The following is a 23,000-nucleotide window of genomic DNA, read 5'->3' on the forward strand; positions in this document are numbered from 1 at the left end:
GCACTCAGGGGGCCGGGTGGGTATGGCCTGGGTGGGCGTGGCCTACTGGGTGGGCATGGCCAACTCTACATTGTTTGCATCAAGGGTGCCTATGGGGGCCTGGGCAGGAGTGGGACAGATCTGAGGGTCTCTGGCAGGAGGAGGGTCTCTGGGCCAGGGCCAAGGCAGTGGGGGCCATTCCCTCACTGTTTCCAGGATGGCTTCGTGGGCCACATGAAACCACTTCGCGGGCTGGATCTGGCCCCCGGGCCTTGTGTTTGACATGTCTGCACCATAGAGACCCTGTATTCTGGAAGCCCATTGAGTGAATCTGAACCAATACCTCTCTCAATTGGATTTATCTCACTGGAAAAAGGGAGGAAGAAGTGCCAGGTATGCCATCTTGAGCTCTTGTAGTATAAATTTAATAAAAGAATAACTCCTTTTCTCTGTGACACATTCGGGAGAAGGGCGGTATATAAATAAAATTATTATTATTATTATTATTATTATTATTAATAATAATAATAATAATAATAATAATAATAATAATAATAATATCTTTCCACATTTTCCTAAATAAGAAGGTTTGCATCTTCTTAAAGCAAACACATTAAACACAGACAAAAAACTATACATGGGAATGTTGGAAGACATATTTTGTAATTATTACTAATTATGAAGTGTGATTTGAGCCAAGCCTAATTTGATAGAAAGATAAGCTAGTTCTTAAAATTATATAAAAGTTATCATCAGTATCACCATCTCCTATTTCATCTCGTCCACATTAATAATTAATATATTATACAGCACTGTATTTTTTTCTGAGATGAAAATATTTTCAAAGTTTGACTAGACATAAAATTTGAGTGCTTACTGATTTTACTGATCTGAAATGAAGATAATGGATATTTTCTGATTCTGCCTAGAAATAAATTATAATTTTTCTGGTATGAAATTCTCCTTCAGAACTGTTCACCTACCCTTTTCCTATCTCTGTAATAAAACAGTACAACTACAGTATAGTTATATAATGCATTGATATTCTTTAACATTTGAGGATTAATTTGTTTCCTTCTCAATTCTTTATTCAGAACCAGTAGATTCAGGAAGTTTAGCTAGAATGAGAGGATGTGGTGAGATATGTGTTGAAAGATACATTCAAATAAGGTAATGGTTGGAGTGAACTTTGCTGATTAGACCTGAAAACAGAAATCTGCATGATCAGGAAATTATTATTATATTATTATTATATTGGGTTATACAGGGTTACATTAAGACAGTATTATACTACTAGAGGGTCTACTGCAATGTGATGATCAAGAGGTGGGGAAAAGACAACTTTCAAACTATTTATAGATTAGATACATTATTTTTACACCCTCTTGGGGTTTTTTGCAGCAAAACCAATGAAAAAAATCCTATGGTACTTTAAAGGTTATGAAGTCTAATTGCCTGCTCCTTGCTTTATTTTTATTGGAAGCCTGGCTGCTTGAGCAGTTTTATTTACATCTCCACACATACTACTGTAGTTAACTGCTTTAAACTAATTTAGGACACAAAAGTGCTGCTCTTGGATCACACCCAAAGATTTTGTAGTCTTGCCTGAAAGCTCATCAGTTGGTGGGTTTGAGGAATCCCACAGCCCTCTTCTCTCAGTTGTTGCTCTCCAGCTGTGGTTATTCAGAAGTGCTCATGAGCTAAGAATTTTATTCATTTGCTTTCATCACAGGCTATAAATTGATAAATAAGAAAAGCAGAAATTAACATTGGGACAAACTGGTAGCTTTATCTATTTAGGCTTAAAGAAATCCTTGTGTGTTCAATCACGGGTATGATATTAAATTACTGGTGTCCCAGCTTTTCTGTCTGACAGGTTCCTTATATCTATCACCTACTTGGAAAACAAATACAAGATGGTTCTTTCTGTGCTGTGTCGAAACTGGCTGGTACAGATGAATGAGAGTTTTGTTTAGTTTGCTCTTCTATCAAGAACTTATGAACATTTCACAATGTCTTCATCAGTAGACTGGAAGGCATTGGATATTTTTTTCAACTTTATTTAGAGGGCCCTCGCTTCTGATATTTGAGATAGGATTTAAGTACAATCGTAACTATTCTATTTGCAGACTGGTTGGTAGCTTTTTTTTTTCCTTTAAGAAAAAAACCCAAACTCACCTTTTATCTTACAATAGCCCATATTTAATAGTAGTAGTAAATACTGCAACTAGATGAAGGAGACAAAATAGAAGTGCCACACTGTAATTGTTCCCAAATAAAAATAAGGACATTGTCGTTCCCAAATAAGAATATTTTCCCAGGCGGTGGGATCAGCCCAAGACAAGTACTGGAGATAAAAGTTTGGAAACGGATGCCAAACATGCAGCTTCCATCTCGCGGAGGCTGCAAAGTCCCAGCAAGCCTGGTCAGAAATGCTCTCGAGGGAGCAGCCAAGAACGGTTTACGCTGCGTGTGGGATTCAGGCTCCACTCGACCCGGCGTTCCCAGGTGGGGTTTTGGTGCGTCCGTGGAAGGTGCCTGCCAAGACGCTCCCAAGCACCTGAGGGTCGATGAGCAAAGGGCGCCAAGTTCTTTTTTTTATTAAAGAGTTTTACAAAAGCAAGATTTTACAATATATCCCCAAGTCCCCCCCACCCCAAACCCGCCCACTTTCCGCCCCCACTTCCCAGAGCTAAATACAGGATTATAGTTATAATAATCATATTCTAAATAAAAAATTATACAGAATATACAATTAAACCAAATTCATAATGTGCTTTAACTCCCCTTTAACATAAATACATACAAAGTACCAGCAATCAATAACAATATCCCTTTAAAATCTACTCAGAAGCCAAATGGAACTTTTTAGTCCCGTATTTATTCTGAATGTAATCTATCCATCTCCTCCAAACTGAAATATATCTTTCCTGTGGATGATCTTTCAAGTAAGCAGAAATCTTTAGACATTTCTGCAAGATTCGACACTTTAAGCACCCGAGGGGCGCCAAGTTCTTGATCAACTCTCGCCCGCATTTCCTGCTAAAACAACCTCAGTTCCCCCGCTATCCCTCGCCCCATTCCCGGGGGGGGGGGTGGGTGTCTTCCCGATCTTCCAGCCTGTTTCTCCAGGGAGCGCCGAGCGGCTTCCCGAGCCAGATGACCGGCGAGAAACACAAACCAGCAACAGGATCGGCGGTTTCCCAGCGGCCAGAAGGCGCTAACTTTAGTTGGGCTGTTGAGGAAACGGAGGTGTAACCGGGAGCCGCGGCGCAGAAGGAAGCTTTCCGTGCCACCAGGCGACGACGAGTAAGGAAGCAGCGCGGCCACAAGGCTGCAGCTGCCACCGCCGTCTCTCTCTTTGTGTGTGTGTGTGTGTGTGTGTTTGTGAGATTGATTGTTGACAGCCTATTGGCTGAAGGGAGCTTTACGTCACAAGTGAGAGTTCCTATAAACTCCCTAAACATAACGGGCTCCCGACAAGTTCCAGCCGGCAAGGGTTACTTCGGGGAGCGCGGGAGGTTATCAAAGCAAGGCGCGCCGAGCCCAGGACAGGACAGGACAGGACAGGACGGGACGCGACAAACGCTGTTCAGGCTGCTGGCTGCATGAGGCGCACCACCGCGTCAACCCCCCGGCTCGCTTGCCAAGCCCGGCTCTTCTCCTCCAGCGTGCCAGGGGCATCTGGGAGCAGAGTGACTGCCAAGGTTAAGTGGACGGGGACTTGGGAGCTGTCGAGCCGAAAGAAAGCCGAGCGTTGGCAGCGGATTTGCTCGTAACCCCGGATCGGCCGCGGCCGAGAAGACCAAAAAAAGCGAGGCTGTTTCGAGGGCACAATGGTAACGCTGAGTCCCGTCGATTCGGTACACCTCGCGCTGAGCGTCAACAGCAGTAGCAGGCAAAGCCCGGACAATTCCACCGCGTCCGGAGAAGGCTGGGTGGTGGGCATGTCCATTCTCATGTCGTTGATCGTGCTGGCCATCGTCTTTGGCAACGTGTTGGTGATCACGGCCATCGCCAAATTCCAGCGGCTGCAGACGGTCACTAACTATTTTATCACTTCTTTGGCGTGTGCGGATCTCCTGATGGGCCTGGGGGTGGTCCCTTTCGGAGCCAGCTACATCATCCAGCGTATCTGGAAGTTTGGGAGTTTTTGGTGTGAGTTCTGGATCTCAATTGACATCCTCTGTGTGACAGCCAGCATCGAGACGCTGTGTGTCATTGCTGTGGACAGGTACTTTGCCATCACTTCTCCTTTCAAGTATCAAAGCCTTTTGACCAAAAATAAAGCCAGGATGGTCATCCTCTTGGTTTGGGTCATATCAATCCTGACTTCCTTCTTACCTATCCAGATGCAGTGGTACAGAGCCAAAGGGCAGGATGCGGAGACTTGCTACTTGAATGAGAGCTGCTGTGACTTCTTCATCAACCAGGAGTATGCTATCACTTCCTCTGTCATCTCCTTCTATGTACCTTTGGTGGTCATGGTTTTTGTCTATGCCAGAGTCTTCCAGGTTGCTCAGAAGCAGCTAAAAAAAATAGACAAATGCGAAGGACGATTCCATCAGCAAAACTCCAATCAGGAACGAAATGCCGGTAAAGGAAATCTTAGGAAAGCATCTAAATTTTGCTTGAAAGAGCACAAAGCTCTCAAAACTCTGGGCATTATCATGGGTACTTTCACTCTGTGTTGGCTCCCTTTTTTCATTGTCCACATTGTGTGTGCTATTGAAGAGACCTTGATTTCCAAACATGTGTATATCTTTTTGAACTGGGTGGGATATGTCAATTCTGCTTTCAACCCTTTAATTTACTGTCGAAGCCCGGACTTCAGGTATGCTTTCCAGGAGATCCTCTGCTTCCGGAGGTCTGCCTTGAAAATGTATAGCAACGGATATTCCAATAACAATGGGAAAAGTGACTGCAATGGGGATCACAATGACATTCACGCAGATGAACACAAGACTGGCCAATGGCTCTGTGAAGAAGGAAGTCCCCCTATTGGGGAAGAGTTTGTGCATTGCAAAGGTACCGTGTTGCATGGTAGCATTAAGTCCCATCAGACTGAGCATAGCAGAAATGTCTACCTGTTGTCATGATTGTTGTGGCTGCCAGAGGGCCTGAGCAGGGATTACACTATAAGTGACTATAGCAACGGGCTCTTGGTGAGCAAACCTTTACCTCACGTGTGGGAAGAGTCTTGTGTTGTTTTATTCATGGGCTACAGAAATATTTAAAGAAGGGCATATTGGATCTGAATATGAGAGCCATGTTTTAAACACTGTAGGAACTACTCCAAAGGAGGTTTTGGTTTGTTTTTTTTTCATTTTGATGATGTAGTAGTACAATACTCAACTACCTCTTAGCACAGCAATAGTATTGAACTTATCAACTGCTCCTTAGAGGGAAATTCCTGAAGTCAAGCAGGAACTGAGTGATTCTGGCAGTTTAATCTTTTATCTGCAGACAAGGCAAGAAGTTGGATGGGTTATACAGTCAAATGTTTACTTTTTTTGTATTGTCCATATTAGTGACGAGACTGTACTTTGCTGCAGCTGACTAAGTTTTTTTATACTTAGAAAGTATACTATTAAGAAACAGTTGTGGTATCATCTCGACTAATCTTTATTAATTTCATCAGAACTTTGTTCATATTTGGATAATCATCGTATCTTTTAATGTCTTCATATTAGAGCGTAAATTTTCTCTAGTGTTGCTTCATTCTTTGTTATCAGTTTCCTTCAAATATTAGAAGTTTAGGAGATTACAGAGAAATTATGCCTAATTTTGTTTGGCATAGCTAATCTATCTTCAACTATCCATTCAGTACATTTTCCTCATGATTGTAGATTTCCACTATCTCATAGATTGGGAATCTTATCTACTTAAAATCTTATTGTGAAAAACTCAATCAGAACATTTTTTTAAACTGTTGCTGACATAATCACAGCGAGAGACCTAAGTGGAGTGACCCGTTCAGACAAAGTTGCATTATAATATAAAACAACTTTTCAAGTGGTAGATGAATTTAATCACTAACTGTGTCAGTGGTTTCACTTGTCCTTCTCTGACTCCTAATCAGTTGGGAAAGTAAAGGTATTTATTGCTCTGCTGGTTTTAAATCAGCAAGAAGTTTGCAAGCAATTCCCATTTAATATTTTCTTTGCAAACTACTTATGGTTATGCAGGGATTTCTAAAGGCATTTCACTATTTAAAGTCACCAAGACAATCAATATTCTTTCTCCTTCCATTTTGATAAAATACAGCCCACAAGAATCTGCATGCAATGAGTTCTGGAATAAACATGAAACTGACCAGACTCCTTATATTATTTTCGGTTGTTAAATTTGTACTCTGTGTACTCGACAGACTACTTTATCTCTGGTGGTATTGATCATTAGCATTCTAGATTCAGTGAGCTGTATACAGTAGCTGTTTTCCCTTATTTAAGTTTTGCTCCCTTTCTGTCTATAGAGATAGTTTTTACCTTGTATGGCTCTTTCAGAGAGCTGGCTAGATAAATCGTTCCATCGTGCATTGTATATAATTGTGCAAAAAATAAAACAGTTTTGTTGCCTTTTCATCCAATTTGCTCCGATTATTGAAGCCATAACAAGATAATTGCTACTCTCCATGACAATTAAACTACAGTAGTCCCCATGCATCTGGCAATAAAATGTTTATGTTCTTCTTTTAAAAAAAAAGTTACTGCCCCCAAATCTCAAAGAGAATATTTCCAAGTGAGCCTTTAAACACGATTCTAAAGTTATTTTGGTTTCATATTTGAAACTGAGATTTCCTGTGTAAACTCAGAGTGGTTGTGGCATGCAACTCAGATATATGCTACAGTATGTATTAGGGAGGTGTATATATGTCATATATGCACATGTGCATTAACTGAACCACCAGATATTTCCCTGTCTGGAACATGAATGGCTGTGTCCTGGGCCCCACCCCCCACCCCTCCCATGGTTCATTGCAGAATCTGAGGCAGCTTACCTGGCATGGAGAAATCTATGTTGGCAATAACAAAGTTTATTTGCAGTCTCTCCTTTGGCACAGAGCTCCCTCATCTGGTAATCAAAGACTATCTAAAGACTAGCTATCCTTATTTTATTTAAATGTGTACCTGGGGTGGGGAAACTGTGTAAGGGCATGTTTTCTAGAATTGCAAAGGCTCCTTGCAACTAAGTTGATGATTCATTAGGTTTGTGTTTCAAAGGAATCTGCATTTCTAGACAGACTTCAGGAGCAGTCTAGAAATGCTCTTCAACATTACCGTTCTGTGTATTTTGAGTAACTGGTTAGGAAAGCTTTTCTTCAGAGGGAGGAAGTGGTCTAGTGGATGTTGCATTAAGAATAGGAAGTTCCAGGTTCAAGTCTCCCCCCTGCCCCTGCCAACATGGAAGTTCATTGGGTGACTTTTGGTTAGTTATTTTCTCCCAGTCCCCCATACTCCACACCGTTGTGCTTGTGTCCGTGAGATGGAAGGGAAGATTGGAGGAAGGGCTGACTTCCTGGAGGAAAGGTGAGCTGCCAATGTAATAAAAAAAAGAGGAAAAAAAAGACAGGAGGAGCAGTGACAAAATGCAAGTGAGTTTTGGGAAAGTGTCTAGAACAATGCTGCTGTCCAGCCACCCCTGCCATGTAGTTTGACCAAACTGAAATCCTGAAATCAATGCCCAATTAAACAGTCTCTTTGTAGATTTTTTCCAGCATGTCTCTCTTCTTTTCTTGTGGATTTGCTTCAGGTTCGGTTGCCAGATCTCCAGAGCTGTTACATGGAAAGTTGATATTCAGACATGAGTTGACAGGTGCAGGAAAAGGAAAATAGCTGGGGGGAGTGAGATGAGTGGAGGGCCACAGCTAGTTCCTCTGGACGGCTGCAGAGGAAAAAAAACTAAGCAGTAATAATCTTTGGCTGTAACTTAAAACAAACCAGATTTTTAGATATCTTTATTGAAGGTTGAGGTATGGTCTGTATCCCCACATTTTGAGAGCTTGATTGTTACAGATGCACGACAATATTGAAAACAAATCCAATGGAAAGTATAGTGTAACCTGCATCCTTTGAAAAAAAAATACGTACATTTCCATTCTTATTTGATGACCTATATGATTATTCTTAGTAGTGGGAGTATTGCTATTACTATGAGCATTGTATTCCTTTGCATAATATCTGGATTGCTGAGCTGAAGACCTTTGGAATTTTTTTTTTCAGCCGAGAGCTATTTTAAACTCCCCAGAGCTTTTCAACTTTTTTTTCCCACTCTTGTGAGCATCAGGAAAATGCAAGAGAACATAATGTTTTTTTTTCTCATTTTTGTTGATAATGAAAACCTCCAAGTTCCGCTATAATAATTTTCCCAACCCGTGTCTTAATAGAGTTTGTTAAGAGTCAACTCTCAAGATGTTACTATACTTATTCTCTGCACTCTTCAGATGAGAAAGCGATTGGAAGTCTTTACTTCTGTTTTGATTAACTGTAGACTTCCGGTAGTTCTGAATCTAGACCCAACTCAATGGATCTATGAAAATGAAAACAAAAGGGAAGGAGGACAGATTGTCCACAACATGCAGAAGAAAAAGGCAGAGCAAAGTAGCAATGTTTTAGAAATTATGGATATTACAATTTTTTTGGTTTCTCTATGGCATAGGTGATAATCAACTTGATTAATGTCAGAATTTGGCCATTAATCGTGATCGTCTAAGGGCAAGGACAATTTTTTTAGCTTTAAATCATGCCATATGAGTTTTGAAAGGACCTTTCTCCATTTCGCTCAATTATTCTTTAATAGGTCAGGTGACCTTTAAGTGCCTCTGTTTCCCTAAAGGCAAAATGTATTTAGTTGGGATATTTTGTTATCAGAGATACAATGTCCCGTTGGGAGAGAACTGTTGTTTTGGTTATGCTATCTGGAAAAAACAGAAAGGTCTAGATTTCCTTGCTTGAAATAGCTACTAGTCAGTAATGGCACATGTCATACTTCAAGCAGCTGGATTAGAAGATTCAGATTAGTCCTCAAGGATTTTAATAAGAAATTTCCTAGAATAGAATCTTGATGGGAAAAACAGAGGAGGAAAAAAAAGGAAGTAACTTATAGACAAGTAACAAAGATAGCTCTGCTGATCCATGAGAAAAAAAATCCAAACTCCATTATTAAGTGATAATTGTTTAATTAGAAGTGCAGAAAAAAGTAGAAGGGGGGGACATAAAAAAGAGTAATTTCCAACTTTCTTCGATATAGATATAAATATAAAGTTCATTATAAAGTTCTTATTCTAAAATCTTATTCTAAAGTCAACAATAATACACAGTATTTCTAATCATCAAATCCCAAAATTATAGTTGCATTTCTTTCAGTTTTAAGGAAAGAGTCCAAAAATGGTTTCCAGGTAGAAAAAAAGGTCTTTTATATCACCAAAGAAGACAATTTCACCATCTTAGTCAATTTCGTTAGCTCCGCCATGATAAAATTCTAATGTATCCTACTCTCCATAAAAAGTAGAGAAAGTAAAAATGCTGTTAGACATATAGCACTTTATTATCTGAAGGACTGTTATATCAAACAAGGGTCTGTTAAAGAGGGTTTTTTTTAAAAAATTGTTAATTAAACAACCAAAACTAGATCAAATGGTTAGTTTGTGTTTTAATATGAAACTGGGGTTTGATACATTTTGGTTATTTGTGATGTTGTTTACAACCCATTTGCTTCTCAATGAAAGCAAAAAAGTAAAAAGAAAAGAAAAGAAAAAGAAAGAAGAAATCCTGCTAGTTTCCAACAAATCCATTCAAGATTATAGCGGATAAAGTGATGGCAATTATTTGAATTATGTTAGCTGAAATCATCTTTTGTTTAAGAACTGTTTTCGACCAAAATCCATTGGGAGAGTCTGCCTTTTTTGTTTTTTGTATATATAAAAGCACTGATTGCACTTTCTGTAGTTTTACACTTAGTTTTTGCTTCACAAACACTACAATGGGCACAATTAAAAATATGCCCCTTGTCATTATACCTTCTGACTGAGAAAATTAATGTACTGTATTTGAAAGCTGTGGTGCTGGTGTAAATTATTGCATATACCATGGACAGCTTGAGTAACTAATGAGAGGTGTTAAATCGCATAAAACCAGACACATCACTAAGAGCTAAAATCGTAAGACTACATCTGATTTACTTTGTCCATGTCATGCGTGCAAATTCATTGGAGAGGGCTACGATGCTAGGAATGGTTAGTGGAAGAAGAAGAAGGGGCAAGCAAAGAACATGCTGGCTTAATAACCTCAAATCTGATACAAAGCTGACCAACCAACAGTTGAAAGAAGCTGTGCTTCACTGGATAGCATGGTGAGCACTTGCCTTTAAAGTCTGCCAAGAGTTGAACACAACCAGTTAAAATAACAACACTTCGAAAGCAGAAAACAAGGTTGCTGCTACCATGTTTTCCTGAGAATAAGGCCTACCCTGAAAATAAGCTGTAGCTTGATTTTTGGGGGGTGGGCCTAATATAAGCCCTAACTCCGAAATAAACCCTAGTTTTGGGGTGAGGCGCATGCCTAAAAATCAAGCTAGGGTGGGGGTGGGGACTGGAGCTACTCCATGTGCTTACTATTGCAGGTGGGCCTCCCATGCCCTGATACCTGCCTTGCCTCAGCGGCCCACTTCTTCTGTCGCCACTCAGGTGGCAATCCGGAGCTTAGTTCTCAGCTGCAGAGGCCTTTCCTTCTCCTCTCGTTATGGCGAAATTCCTTATCTGTCTAAGGAAATATCTCTGGAGCAATGATGATCCTATTGGTCATGGGATGTCTAGCTGTTTCTTAAAACCTTTCTTATTGAGTTTGGAAGATACTTAGCTCTGCCACTCACAAGGGTCCTTTCTTGCAGTCATATTTACCACTTCATAGTACACCTTCATAAATTTTCAACTTGTGCCCTGTTAGGTGGGAGGTTTGTTATTGAAAGAGCTAGAAGCTCTACCCTTCCTGGAGTTGGACGTAAAAGGAAAAACGTGTTCCTGCAACTTATAGAGGGGAAACTATCCTGGGATGAGGAGGGAAGTATCAACGTACCTTTCCCCAAGAAACGGTTGTTCAGTATGCTTAAAGAAACAAATGTAGCATATTTTTCCCTCTGAAAGGGGCAAGACAACTCATACTAAAGTGCATGTATCATGTATGTCAATTCTATTTAGTGTTTGAAATTTCCATGGAATCCTATAATGGCTGTAGTTATAAAGGGTGTTGCATCCTGAAATATGAATGTCTTCAGAACTGGGCACTTATCCAACAGAATTGTACAGAAGAATTAGAGGATGTGGGCAAAAGGAGAGAAGGATTTATATATATATATATATATATATATATATATATATATATATATATATATATATATATATATATATATATATATATATATATATATATTCCTTTATTGAATATATATCTATTTACATATACATACACATACAAACAAACATACATACACATACACATAACTGTCCAATTCTTGAGGGTGGTGCTTAGCTGAGGGACTCAGCATTAACTGAAGACATTTCCATGGTCATGTGGCCAGCACAACTATGCTGAGGCTCACAAAATTCTCTTATCTTCCCACCCAAGGGGTACCTTTTGAACTGCTAGGTGGGCAGGAGCTGTCTTCAAGCACTGAGCCATCATATGTGTGTGTGTATGCATCTACACATTGTTATACTTCCTGTTGTGGATAGTTTCTAGCTATCTCCTCCTCCTCCTTCCTAGTATTATTACTGTGTTATGGAAGGGTACACTTGTCGTCAAAGCCGACTCCATTTGGGTCCCTCCAGGGCATCTTCAAGAGCAACACCCATGAATTTCTTGATGCAATCCATCCACCTTTTCTTGATCTGCCATGGAGTCATTGGCTGTCAGAGTCCTGAGGCGCAGCTGCCCTTGTCACTGAGTCTTCTTTACCATGTGCAATGTGTCTGTACCATCTATTCTTTTCCTTCCTGCATTTTTGTTATGATTGGCATGACTACATCAATGTTGTTGTTCATAGCTATCATATTTTCCAGCTGTTGTTTTTTTTTTAAATGTTGCACAGGAGCAAGTTGAATCAAAGGCATTGAAGCATTATTGCTTGGCAATCAAAAGAATGATTGTGCCAGAAACAGGGTGACCAAGTTGAAGTTTGATAACTCTTGCAAACAGCACCTGCCCCAGTCCAGCCATTGTCCCTGGCAGCTTTTCATTTGTTTCCAAATACAGTTATATTAGGTTGTAGTATAAAGATGATGCATGCTGTGTGACATTAAACGTTATTAAGCGAGTCCTATTTAATTTGGAGAAAACACCTTTGATAAAACACTAAGCAGGGGATTGGCTCCAGTAGCATAAATGGCCCTTGATTGTATGAAATGTGAACAGCATTGAAACTTTGAATGAAAGCAGACCCAGAAAGGGCAGATTACAGTTAAAGAGAAACAAAAAACAAACAAACAGTTTTCTAGAAATTTTGTTTACTAAGCTTAGTGTGTTTCAGTTAAAACTCTCTCCAGGACACTATAAAACATTATGTTCTCTGCCCCCTCCCCACTATATGTGTGTGCGTGTGTGTGTGTGTGTGTGTGTGTATACACACACACACACACACACACACAGACAGACAGACTTAACATTAAGAAACTTAACATTAAGAAAACCAAGATCATGGCATCCGGCCCTCTCAATTCCTGGCAGATAGATGGGGAAGAAATGGAGGTAGTGACAGATTTTATTTTCCTGGGCTCCAAGATCACTGCAGATGGGGAATGTAGCCAAGAAATTAAAAGACGCTTGTTCCTGGGGAGGAAAGACATGACAAATCTAAACAGCACACTAAAAAGCAGAGACATCACCCTGCCAACAAAAGTGCATATAATCAAGGCTATGGTCTTCCCAGTTGCAATGTATGGCTGTGAAAGTTGGACCATAAGAAAGGCTGAGCACCAAAGAATTGAAGCCTTTGAACTATGGTGCTGGAGAAGACACCTGCGAGTCCCTTGGACTGCAAGGCAATCAAATTGGTCATTCTTAGAGGAGATCAACCCTGACTGCTCTTTACAAGGCCAGATCCTGAAGTTGAAACTCAAATACTTTGGCCACCTAATGAGAAGGAAGGACTCACTGGAGAAGAGCCTAATGCTGGGAAAGGTTGAGGGCAAGAGAAGAAGGGGACGACAGTGAATCAGGTGGCTGGATGGAGTCACTGAAGCAGTAGGCGTGAGCCTAAATGGACTCCAGAAGAGGGTAGAAGACAGGAAGGCCTGGAGGACCGTTGTCCATATATATATATATGCTACACACACACACACACACACACACACACACACGCACTTTTTTATACGATGTCATAAGGTGGTCCAGTGTGCAATTTCATCTCAAGGCAAAAAGCTTGTCATCAGGGCAGTATGTGGAATAATGAAAATACTGGGAAAATACATAATTGAGAAAAGTCATCAAGTCTACAAAAATATTTTCTCCTCAGGTAAACATTAACAGGCTGTTGGAAAACAGAGTAACCTGACAAAAGAGAGACTTGGAGACTTCGGATAATCAGATGCTATTTGTTCATGAAGCCTAATTTACAAATATATATGGATTTAAATAAAGTCTGACATACAGCATAGCAGATACACTGAAATACAAGCATGTTCACTCTGCATCATTTTTTCATATTGTCCTGAAGACAAAATGCTGCTTTATCCAATCCATGAAACCTATTCAGAGTAGACCATATTTGTTGTAATTGTATTAAACTCCTGGGCAATGAAAGTTCTTGAGCATCAACAAGTTCCAGACTACTAGCAGTAATTCTATACCTGGGTATTTCAAAATTGCCCCATAGAAAAACTGGTGTGATTGGACTGCTCATTAAGAGGCCAGGAAGTGTCATAACATTGAAGACTGTGAACACCACAACAGGAAGTACATGGACATACTTTACATACCAAGCAGACTATTGGTATCTAAATCACAAGATGTTAATAGTCTCTGTGATCTAAGCTGTAGAAAAATATAAAATGCTACAAGCAAAGCAGACATTTTCTATAATGTCTAGCATTTTGGGTGAATTCATGGGATCTTGTGATTATTTTCTTGATGAGCCCAGCTTATGCACTATAATTGTTAGCGTACTGTAGACTGTAAATTGAAAAAGTAATGGATAAAGTTATGGATAGGAGACAAGAGTTGTATATATATATTATATTATCCAAGATCAAGAAGAATGAAATCTTTATCTTCAGTTCTTCAATAGTGCATGTGATTGTGTTATACAGGTTGCCACAACCTGATGTGCAAAATTGTATTCTGTACAAGGGCACTGCATGAGGAAGTCACCAAACATATGGAGAACTAAGAATTGCCAGCACCAGAAACACATCTTATTAAACTTTAACAATCGGGATGCATTGCATGCCAGCAGCAACCCTACCAGTGATATAGTTGTGTAGTAATGATAAGAACGATCTCATGAATATAAATAGATTCTCTTGAATATTTATTCATGCTATATGATCTGTTCACCCCGTCTTGGAGATCTTTCTCATCATTTTGCCAGCCAATACTACTGTGATATGTGAGTCTTGTGAAGATAGTTGGACATGAGGAAGAATGGCATAGCCATCTGGGAAAAGCCACAGTGTCACTGTACACATCACAGCATACATGTAGTTTCTATCAGTCACATCATAATACAAATGAAATATATGACATATTTGTGTCACTTGTACAATAATGTCATAGATCTGGCACACATCGCTTACCCCTCCCATCCCCAGAAGATGCTCATAAAAAGGGATAGATTTACCACCACCACCCTGGATAATGGGATATGTGGGTTACAATAATTGTGTTTATACTGTAATATATATGTTGTTACCATATGAATAAGGGACGCGGTGGCTCAGTGGGTTAGGACGCTGAGCTTGTCGATCAGAAGGTCGGCAGTTTGGCGGTTCGAATCTCGAGTGCCGCGTAACAGTGAGCACCTGTTACTCGTCCCAGCTTCTGCCAACCTAGCAGTTTGAAAGCATGTAAAAAATGCAAGTAGAAAAATAGGGACCACTACGGTGGGAAGGTAACAGCGTTCCATGCGCCTTTGGCGTCTAGTCATGCCAGCCACATGACCACGGAGATGTCCTCGGACAAGCGCTGGCTCTTCGGCTTTGAAACGAAGATGAGCACCAGCCCCTAGAGTCGGAAATGACATATGCGGGGGAACCTTTACCTTTACCTTACCATATGAATAAATCCTTTACAGTATAACTTGTACGTGGAAGTTTGTGTTTATAAGGGATACAGCCCTCGCCCTCTATTAGAAGTTTTGCTTAGTATCTTGAAGCCGTCCCTTGCTGTTCATATTGCCTTTCCACATCAGCTGATGAAAATGCACATGAGAGGGTTTTATTGTGCTCATACATTTCACAGAAGATTGAATTCTATGGGAAGAGAAAATTGCATTAGGGGCATTTGGTCCACTTTGAAAACACTTGTCTCACATTTAAGTCCTCCTCACCCTGCCTCCATCTTCCATGCTTTCCCCTGACCTGAATATAAGTGATTTATTGTGGGTGGAAGAAATGCCTGATCCATGCTGGATTCATTGTCTTTCTGTGATTTCATAATTGGCTCCATAACTATGTGAAACTATGTGAGCTTTTTTTAGGGTGGGTAGCTTCCAAAAATGTCCTGAGTCACACTTTACTCAAATTACCATTTCAGGAGCACTTCATTCTTCGTTGTTTCAGTGCCAATACAATATGCTGAGTTGTTGTCCTATCACTGCAAGTTCATGCCCTCATGATAGTGTGTGAAAATATGGGAAAGTTAAGAAATCTCTTAAGTGATATGCATCCACGAAAGGCAGGCTGGTGCTGCTGTCAGCATATTACCTGCTAACCTTTTACTTTGCTGCAGATCAACATGAAGGTGGAGTCTGCCGTGCTAATTCTGAAAAGAAAGGAAAAAACAAAACCTCAGACCACAAAAGCTATTCTTTAGAATCCAGAAGAATCTAGTGTAATGTCACTGATTTTTAGTTGTAATCCTTGAAGAATTTCTGTCCTGGTTTCATAGATCTAAATTTAGGGATGTAAGAACCATGTGCTCCCAACTGGTATTTGCTTGTACTTTACCATCAAAGTCAAGGGCAGAGGCTATGCTGTCATTTCCCTGCTGAACTGCTATGAGAGGTCTGTGTCTGATCTATATATCCTCACATGTGTGAATGAAGTGTCCTAAATCAGTTCTCATACCATTTTCCTTGCCAAGACAACTAAATGACTGAGAAATTCGCTGCAGAACATGAAACCATCTTGCCACAGTTAGTCATTGGCAGCATAACCAGTCCACAGTTTTGGAACTTTAATTTTTTCCCCTTCAAAAGTGTGTATCTCTTTTCCAAAGCTATTCAAAATAAAGTGTTTAACTGTTTAAGGTTGATAATAGTTGATTTACTTTCTTCTTTTTTAAAAAAAGGGGGAAAGCTTTTATAGGCCCAGATTTATAGAAGTCTCGCAATACAGCAAATATACTATACCTGGTCCAGACTAAGACAAGTCTACTCAAAGCATTGATGTTTCCACTAAACATTGACTTGAAATATTCTGATTATTATTAGTGTGTAAATTTCAAGTCCGAAAAGCAGTTGGTCTAATGATAGGTGTTGTAACATGTGAAATGTAGCCGCTGGAAAACTTGTAACTACAGTATTTCCAAATTGAGATCTTGACAGTAGATGGTTGGCAGAGTTACCCTGGAAAGCTAGCTAACAGTGCCTTATCTGTAAATCTCCTGTTTCGATAGAAGATAAAATTCCTCTTGCCTATTGCTCATCAGTTCTCTTCTTCACAATGTTTCTCAGCTTAACATCATAGCTAGAATTTTGATCATTGCAGTAGATAGGACTGGAGGAGTGGGCAATAGTCCCAAGAAGGAATTGGCAGATGAAGCCTGGGATTCCTTGACAGCAAATAGATAGGGATGCTTAAAGATAGAGCTCTACACAACTGGAAACCTAACTACCAAACAGGCATTCTGTTTGTTAAGAAGGTGGACTGCAACTCCTTTGACACACACCGTGAGGTAAGAATATAGTGTTTTTAACCTACATTTTGCCAGGGTCATTATGTGAAATAAGCTATCTTCAGGCATTCCAGAGAATGTGTGTGGTGAGTAGTACTGTATAGGAGGCCAGCTCCCCACATACATCCTTATCTTCTCTTTTTCAGGCCTGTCTATACAGATAGACCTCAACTTATGACCACAATAGAGCCCAAATTTTATGTTGCTAAGTGACAAATTTGTTAAACGGGTTTTGCCCCATTTTACCACTTTTTTCGCCACATTTGTTAAATGAATCACTGCAGTTCTTAAATTAGTAACATGGTTGTTAAGTGAATCTGGCTTCCCCTTTGACTTTGCTTGTCAGAAGGTCGCAAAAGGGGATCACACTTTGCAATTGTCATAAATGTGGGTCAGTTGTAAGCCACGTGCCCATGGGGGATGCTGCTTTTCATAAGTGTGAAAAACGGTCATAAGTCACTTTTTTCAGTGCTGTTGCAACTTTGAATGGTCACTAAATGAACTGTTGTAAGTCGAGGACTACCTGTACTGAACAAGGAAGAATGGGATAATGTTCTGTTCACATTTACTTGAAGATACCTATAGTTCCCTTTCAGAGAGTTATTTTCACTGTCCAGCAAATACATGTGCCATTTTCTCATGCAGAAAACAAAGTGTTGGGGAGGGATCTAATGTAGGCCTCCAATACATTTTTTCTCTTCCAGAATAAGCATTATGATAGAAATTCAAAAGTAATGATCTGTCATATCAGTGGCATATACAGGTTCTCAGCAGAATAAAGAGAGCACTGTTATATTGCAAGCTCGGCCTCTTTGGCACATGTAAATGATATAGAAGTGTATGTAGAAAAGAAGTGGGATCTGTGTCATGACATTCCTGACATCAGAGTAATTCCCCTTGCCCTACTCTGCTGCGTAATATTATATGTGGGAATAGTACCCATGTAAAGCGGGAGGCCTGCTTAAATGTTCATCAAATTACAGATTTACTTCATACAAACCACAGTGAGAGCAAATTAAATGGTGGATTGACCCTTCGCTTTCCTAATTAATTAATCCATCAGTTCAATTAAAACATCACAGAACAGGGCACCGACTCAAATTATATCCTTTCAAGTAATGGACAATTACATTGAACAGTTTTACAATATTGCTGGAAATCAGCAAGAGTATTCAGTAAAAACTCCATTCCGGCTTATCCTTCTTATGGAAATTGTATTTATATAGTGAAGAAGGGGGGAAATGTTACAGTATTTCTATTTTTATGTCTGATTACATAAAATTGATGGACAGAGTTTGATAATTTACTAAAAGTCCAATTTACCTGACATGTGTATTTATACTACCTCTAAGTTTGGGGTCATGTTTTTAAAATGAATTTTACTTTTACTGTATATGCTTTACCATACTTTTTCCTAGTTTGTCAGACCAAGAAAAGCTAACTGCTTTCATATAAAATACTGTATGGTAAGTGTGCCAAAGTGTGCTGGAGTTTACAAAGGATTTTCCTGATCAGAATCTGATTATTACTTCACTGAGCAAACTTGACACCTTCCCAGAAAATCAACAAATTGTACACCCTGGTAAAAAGACAGTTGCTGCTCATTTGCGTGAAGGATTGCAGACATTTTACCTTGTCGCAAAAAACCCCACCCCAACTTGATGCAGACTTCAGAAATCGCTGCCAGATATGCCCATGTCAAATATAATTGTTTAGGGAGGTGTGTGCCTATATGTTTGCTTTAAGGATTAAGGACTCACTGGTAACGCAGCCCTAAGTGTCACAATGGAGCCTTTTCACATTCTTCATGGCACTTGAGAACAGTTTGAGATGTGCAAAAATGAAATAAATACTTATGACCTAGACATTCCTTGCACATTTCAGTTTTCCCGCTTCTAAAAATGAAAACAGCACCACAGATTTTTTTAAATTACAGTAGTACCTTGGTATTCAATTGCTTTGAAACTCATTAAATTTGATACCAAATGTTTTTTGACGCAAAAATTTTGTCCCGGTACTTATCATTTGTTTGGTATTCAATGCACAAGCTAGAACTTGTCGGTGTCAGCTACCTTGTGACTCACTACATTATTCCTTACGGGAAAAATTTGTTTGGTATTCATCATTTTTGATACTCATCACACCTCCCAGAACCAATTAATGATGCATACCGAGGTATCACTCTAATAGTTTCAAACTCATAACATCGATAACATTATATTGTTTTTTATTTATCAGAGGTTTCTAGAGTTATAGCATAGGAAGAGAGCACTTAGCAGCTCTTAAGATCAAGCTGAAAGTAGATTCGATTGTTAAGCATGGGTTCTGAAAGCCAATGAGATCCCGCTAGAGGGTAGAATTTTGAAACTCAATAGTAGGAATCTAAATTCAGTTCCAAATTTCTGACTGACTTTACTCTTAGGTTCTATATCATTGCCTTCAGCAGATGAAGAACTCCGTGCCATCAAAATGAATATTTCAAATATTTAGATTCTTAAGCCAAATTGTGAAGAAGCATGAGGAAAAGCTGGCATGGAAAATAGAAACAGACCCACTCATATGAAGAGAATGAGAAATGTTGTTTTAAGTGGCAGAATATATATATATATATATATATTACTCGTCCCAGCTTCTGCCAACCTAGCAGTTCGAAAGCATGTAAAAATGCAAGTAGAAAAATAGGGACCACTACGGTGGGAAGGTAACAGCGTTCCGTGCGCCTTTGGCATCTAGTCATGCCGGCCACATGACCACGGAGACGTCCTCGGACAAGCGCTGGCTCTTCGGCTTTGAAACGGAGATGAGCACCGGCCCCTAGAGTCGGAAACGACTAGCACGCATGTGCGGGAGAACCTTTACTTTTACCTAAATTTTTGGATATATACGTATATTGCATTTGTGTTTTGGAATGTTCAGATGAAGAATTGGATTGTAAACTATAGGTAGTCCTTGAGATATGACCACAATTGGGACAAGAACCTCCATCACTAAGTGAGGCAATCATTAAATGAGTTATGCCTGATTTACAACCTTTTTTTTTACCACAGCTGTTAAGAGAATCACAATGGTAGCTAAGTATATCCCAGGAACGCTGAACAAACTTGGTTTCCCCCATTGACTTTGCTTGTCAGAAGTCTTCTAGGAAGGTTGCAAATGGCGATCATGTGACCCTTGCAACTGTTGTAAATACATGCCAAGTACTCAAATTTTGGTCACATGACTATGGGGATGTTAAATTCTGATGCATTTTTTAAAAAAAGTGGACTACGCATTCTGGAATAATGTACTGCGTGCATAGCTTGATGCTGGAGGAATTATGTAAATTTGAGTTACAGTACTGGAAAAAATACTATAGAAACAGTCACAGCACTCTGCATATGTAGGCCAATGATTTTTTTTATTGAGTGTATTGTGCTATAATATATTTCTTTATTATTTAACATGTCTGGAAGTTAATATTATCTATGCATGCATCCATTCTTCCTTCTTTCACATCCCACAAAAATGGAAAGCTTCTGCTTCATTGTAAATTCCTATTCATACAAATGAGGAACCATGTAAATGAGCTTCAGATCAAAAACTGTGAAACCTGTTGCCCAAAACTGGTAACCAAAGCATTCAGGTTCAGACAAAACAGGAAGTTTAGTTCTTTGAAGATTTCCTGGTTTTGGGTGAGGGGTTTTTTGTTGTTTTTTTTGCAAAAGTCAGAGTGAAGATTAGATGTGTAGCTCAAAACATCTGAACAAGGGTGCTGTCCTGCCATTGCTTTGATGCATGGCACCCAAAATATTTTGGAAATTAAAGTCAGGATGATTGGAGGTAGTATTGTATTCTGGTACTAAAGCCTAGATTTGTGCCTCTTCTAATGTTTTCTTATTATGGATTGAATAACCCCTCTGATATTTGATACATTGTTCAGTGTGGACCATATAATATGTGGTGCAGGGTATCTGAGGATAAACAGAACTCTATTTATGAAGGTGTTGTTTGTTGAAAACGAGTTTAATTAAGCAACAGTATACACTTTAATCAATTCATTCAATTTAAATACATAATCAAATAATACTTGATATGAGCCGTGGTGGCACAGTGGTTAGAATGCAGTACTGCAGGCTACCTCTGCTGATTGCTGGCTTTCAGCAGTTCAATTCTCATCAGCTCAAGGTCGACTCAGCCTTCCATCCTACCCAGGCTGGTAAAATGAGGACCAAGATTGTTGGGGGCCAATATGCTGACTCTGTAAGACCCTTAGAGAGGGCTGTAAAGCACTGTAAAGTGGTATATAAGTTTAAATGTTATTGCTATTTGAATAAATAAAATGAGTTTCCCTTATTTTAAACGATCTACAAATTTAGCGTAGATTGAACTATATTAGACAAGGGATATTTTCCCGTGTGAAACAAGGCATAATGTTTCTATGAAAGGGTACTTTACAAAGAATGTTAAATTAAACAGTTAAATTAGCATGTGTACCTTTTCAATAGGCTGAAATATTTGCTGATGAGTTGATTTAAAACTTTGCAAACCTCAAATTTACATAAAATCAAGCAGGGTGCAAATTTATTAGACCGGATTCTGAGCTAATAAAAGGAAGCAAAGATATTTTAAGTTTCTTGGTTTGCAGACATTTAGTAAGAATTGGTTAAGTAGAACTACAGTAAAATATAAAAGGAGATGTGTAGCTACATCTCATTTGTTCCACCCATAAATCTGTTAAAAAGGTAAAGGTTCCCCCACACATGTGTGCTAGTCGTTTCCGACTCTAGGGGCCGGTGCTCATCTCCGTTTCAAAGCTGAAGAGCCAGCGCTTGTCCGAGGACTTCTCCGTGGTCATGTGGCCGGCATGACTAGACGCCAAAGGCGCACGGAACGCTGTTACCTTCCCACCGTAGTGGTCCCTATTTTTCTACTTGCATTTTTACATGCTTTCAAACTGCTAGGTTGGCAGAAGCTGGGACGAGTAACAGGTGCTCACTGTTACGCGGCACCCGGGATTCGACCCGCCAAACTGCTGACCTTCTGATCGACAAGCTCAGCATCCTAACCCACTGAGCCACCGCATCCATAAATCTGTTAGATTTCTCTTATTAACAAAGGTTCTATATCAGTTATTATATTTACTTTCTATGTGAAAATCGTTTACATTTTCAGTTAATGCATAAATCCATTTGGGAGGTAGCATAGTTATAAAATACCTTAATCATTTTATATCTAGAAAAACAATGATGGCAACTTCCAAAAAGGTTTAAAATTGCTACTCATAGATACAATCCAGAAAAAAGTGTGAGAGAAAACAGAATATGCTGTATTTTAAAATAATTACAAGCTTGCTGTCTGGTACTAAATTATATTGTGATGTGGATAACTCAGCCATTGTCACTATTATGGCTTGTTCAACAAATCACAATTTGGAAAAATCCTGGCTTAAACCAATGTCCAAAATCAGCTTGATGGTCAGTAATAGCAGGACAAGGAAGTCTGTGTTTAATTAGGAGGCCTTTCATTTTTCATGAAAACTAAATGAGTAAAGGATGGATATATGCTAGTGATTGCTTTTTGCTGTATTCCAGTCATATTCAGTGATTAGTGTGATCTATGTATGCTAGATTTCCTAATGGAAGTTGGCTATTGTTCTGTCTCTCTTTCCAAAAGTAATGATTTAGGAAAAGATGCGGCAATAGCTTGTTTACCATTCAGTGTGGTTACTTTTCCTACCCTTCTGCTTCACATTGGCTTTTTGTGTGAGACATTTGGAATTTTGCCTTCTTTGGCAGATCATGTCTAACGGCATACAAAAGGAATAAGAGGTATTCTTAGAAACTGTACTTCACTGAAATTTGATACTGTACATCAGAGATCAGTTGGCGGACTGGAGGAAAAAGGAGGGGGAAACATTTTACATGAGTGTGTGTGCAC

The 23,000-nt window shown here is 39.4% G+C and overlaps 1 protein-coding gene across 1 annotated transcript in view; it reads left to right on the forward strand.

Annotated features, from left to right (window-relative positions):
• Nucleotides 1-3,480: 3,480 nt before the first annotated feature.
• The window catches only part of ADRB2 (adrenoceptor beta 2), a 70,881-nt gene continuing 51,361 nt past the window's right edge, over nucleotides 3,481-23,000 (forward strand). The window contains exon 1 of the mRNA XM_083352976.1: nucleotides 3,481-5,007. Within this exon, the coding sequence (XP_083209102.1) occupies nucleotides 3,816-5,007 (1,192 nt within the window). The 5' untranslated portion in view covers nucleotides 3,481-3,815. The remainder of the gene's footprint in view (nucleotides 5,008-23,000) is intronic.

This window comes from Vipera ursinii (genome assembly GCF_947247035.1).
Source record: "Vipera ursinii genome assembly, chromosome: 2".
Taxonomy (NCBI): Eukaryota; Metazoa; Chordata; class Lepidosauria; order Squamata; family Viperidae; genus Vipera; species Vipera ursinii.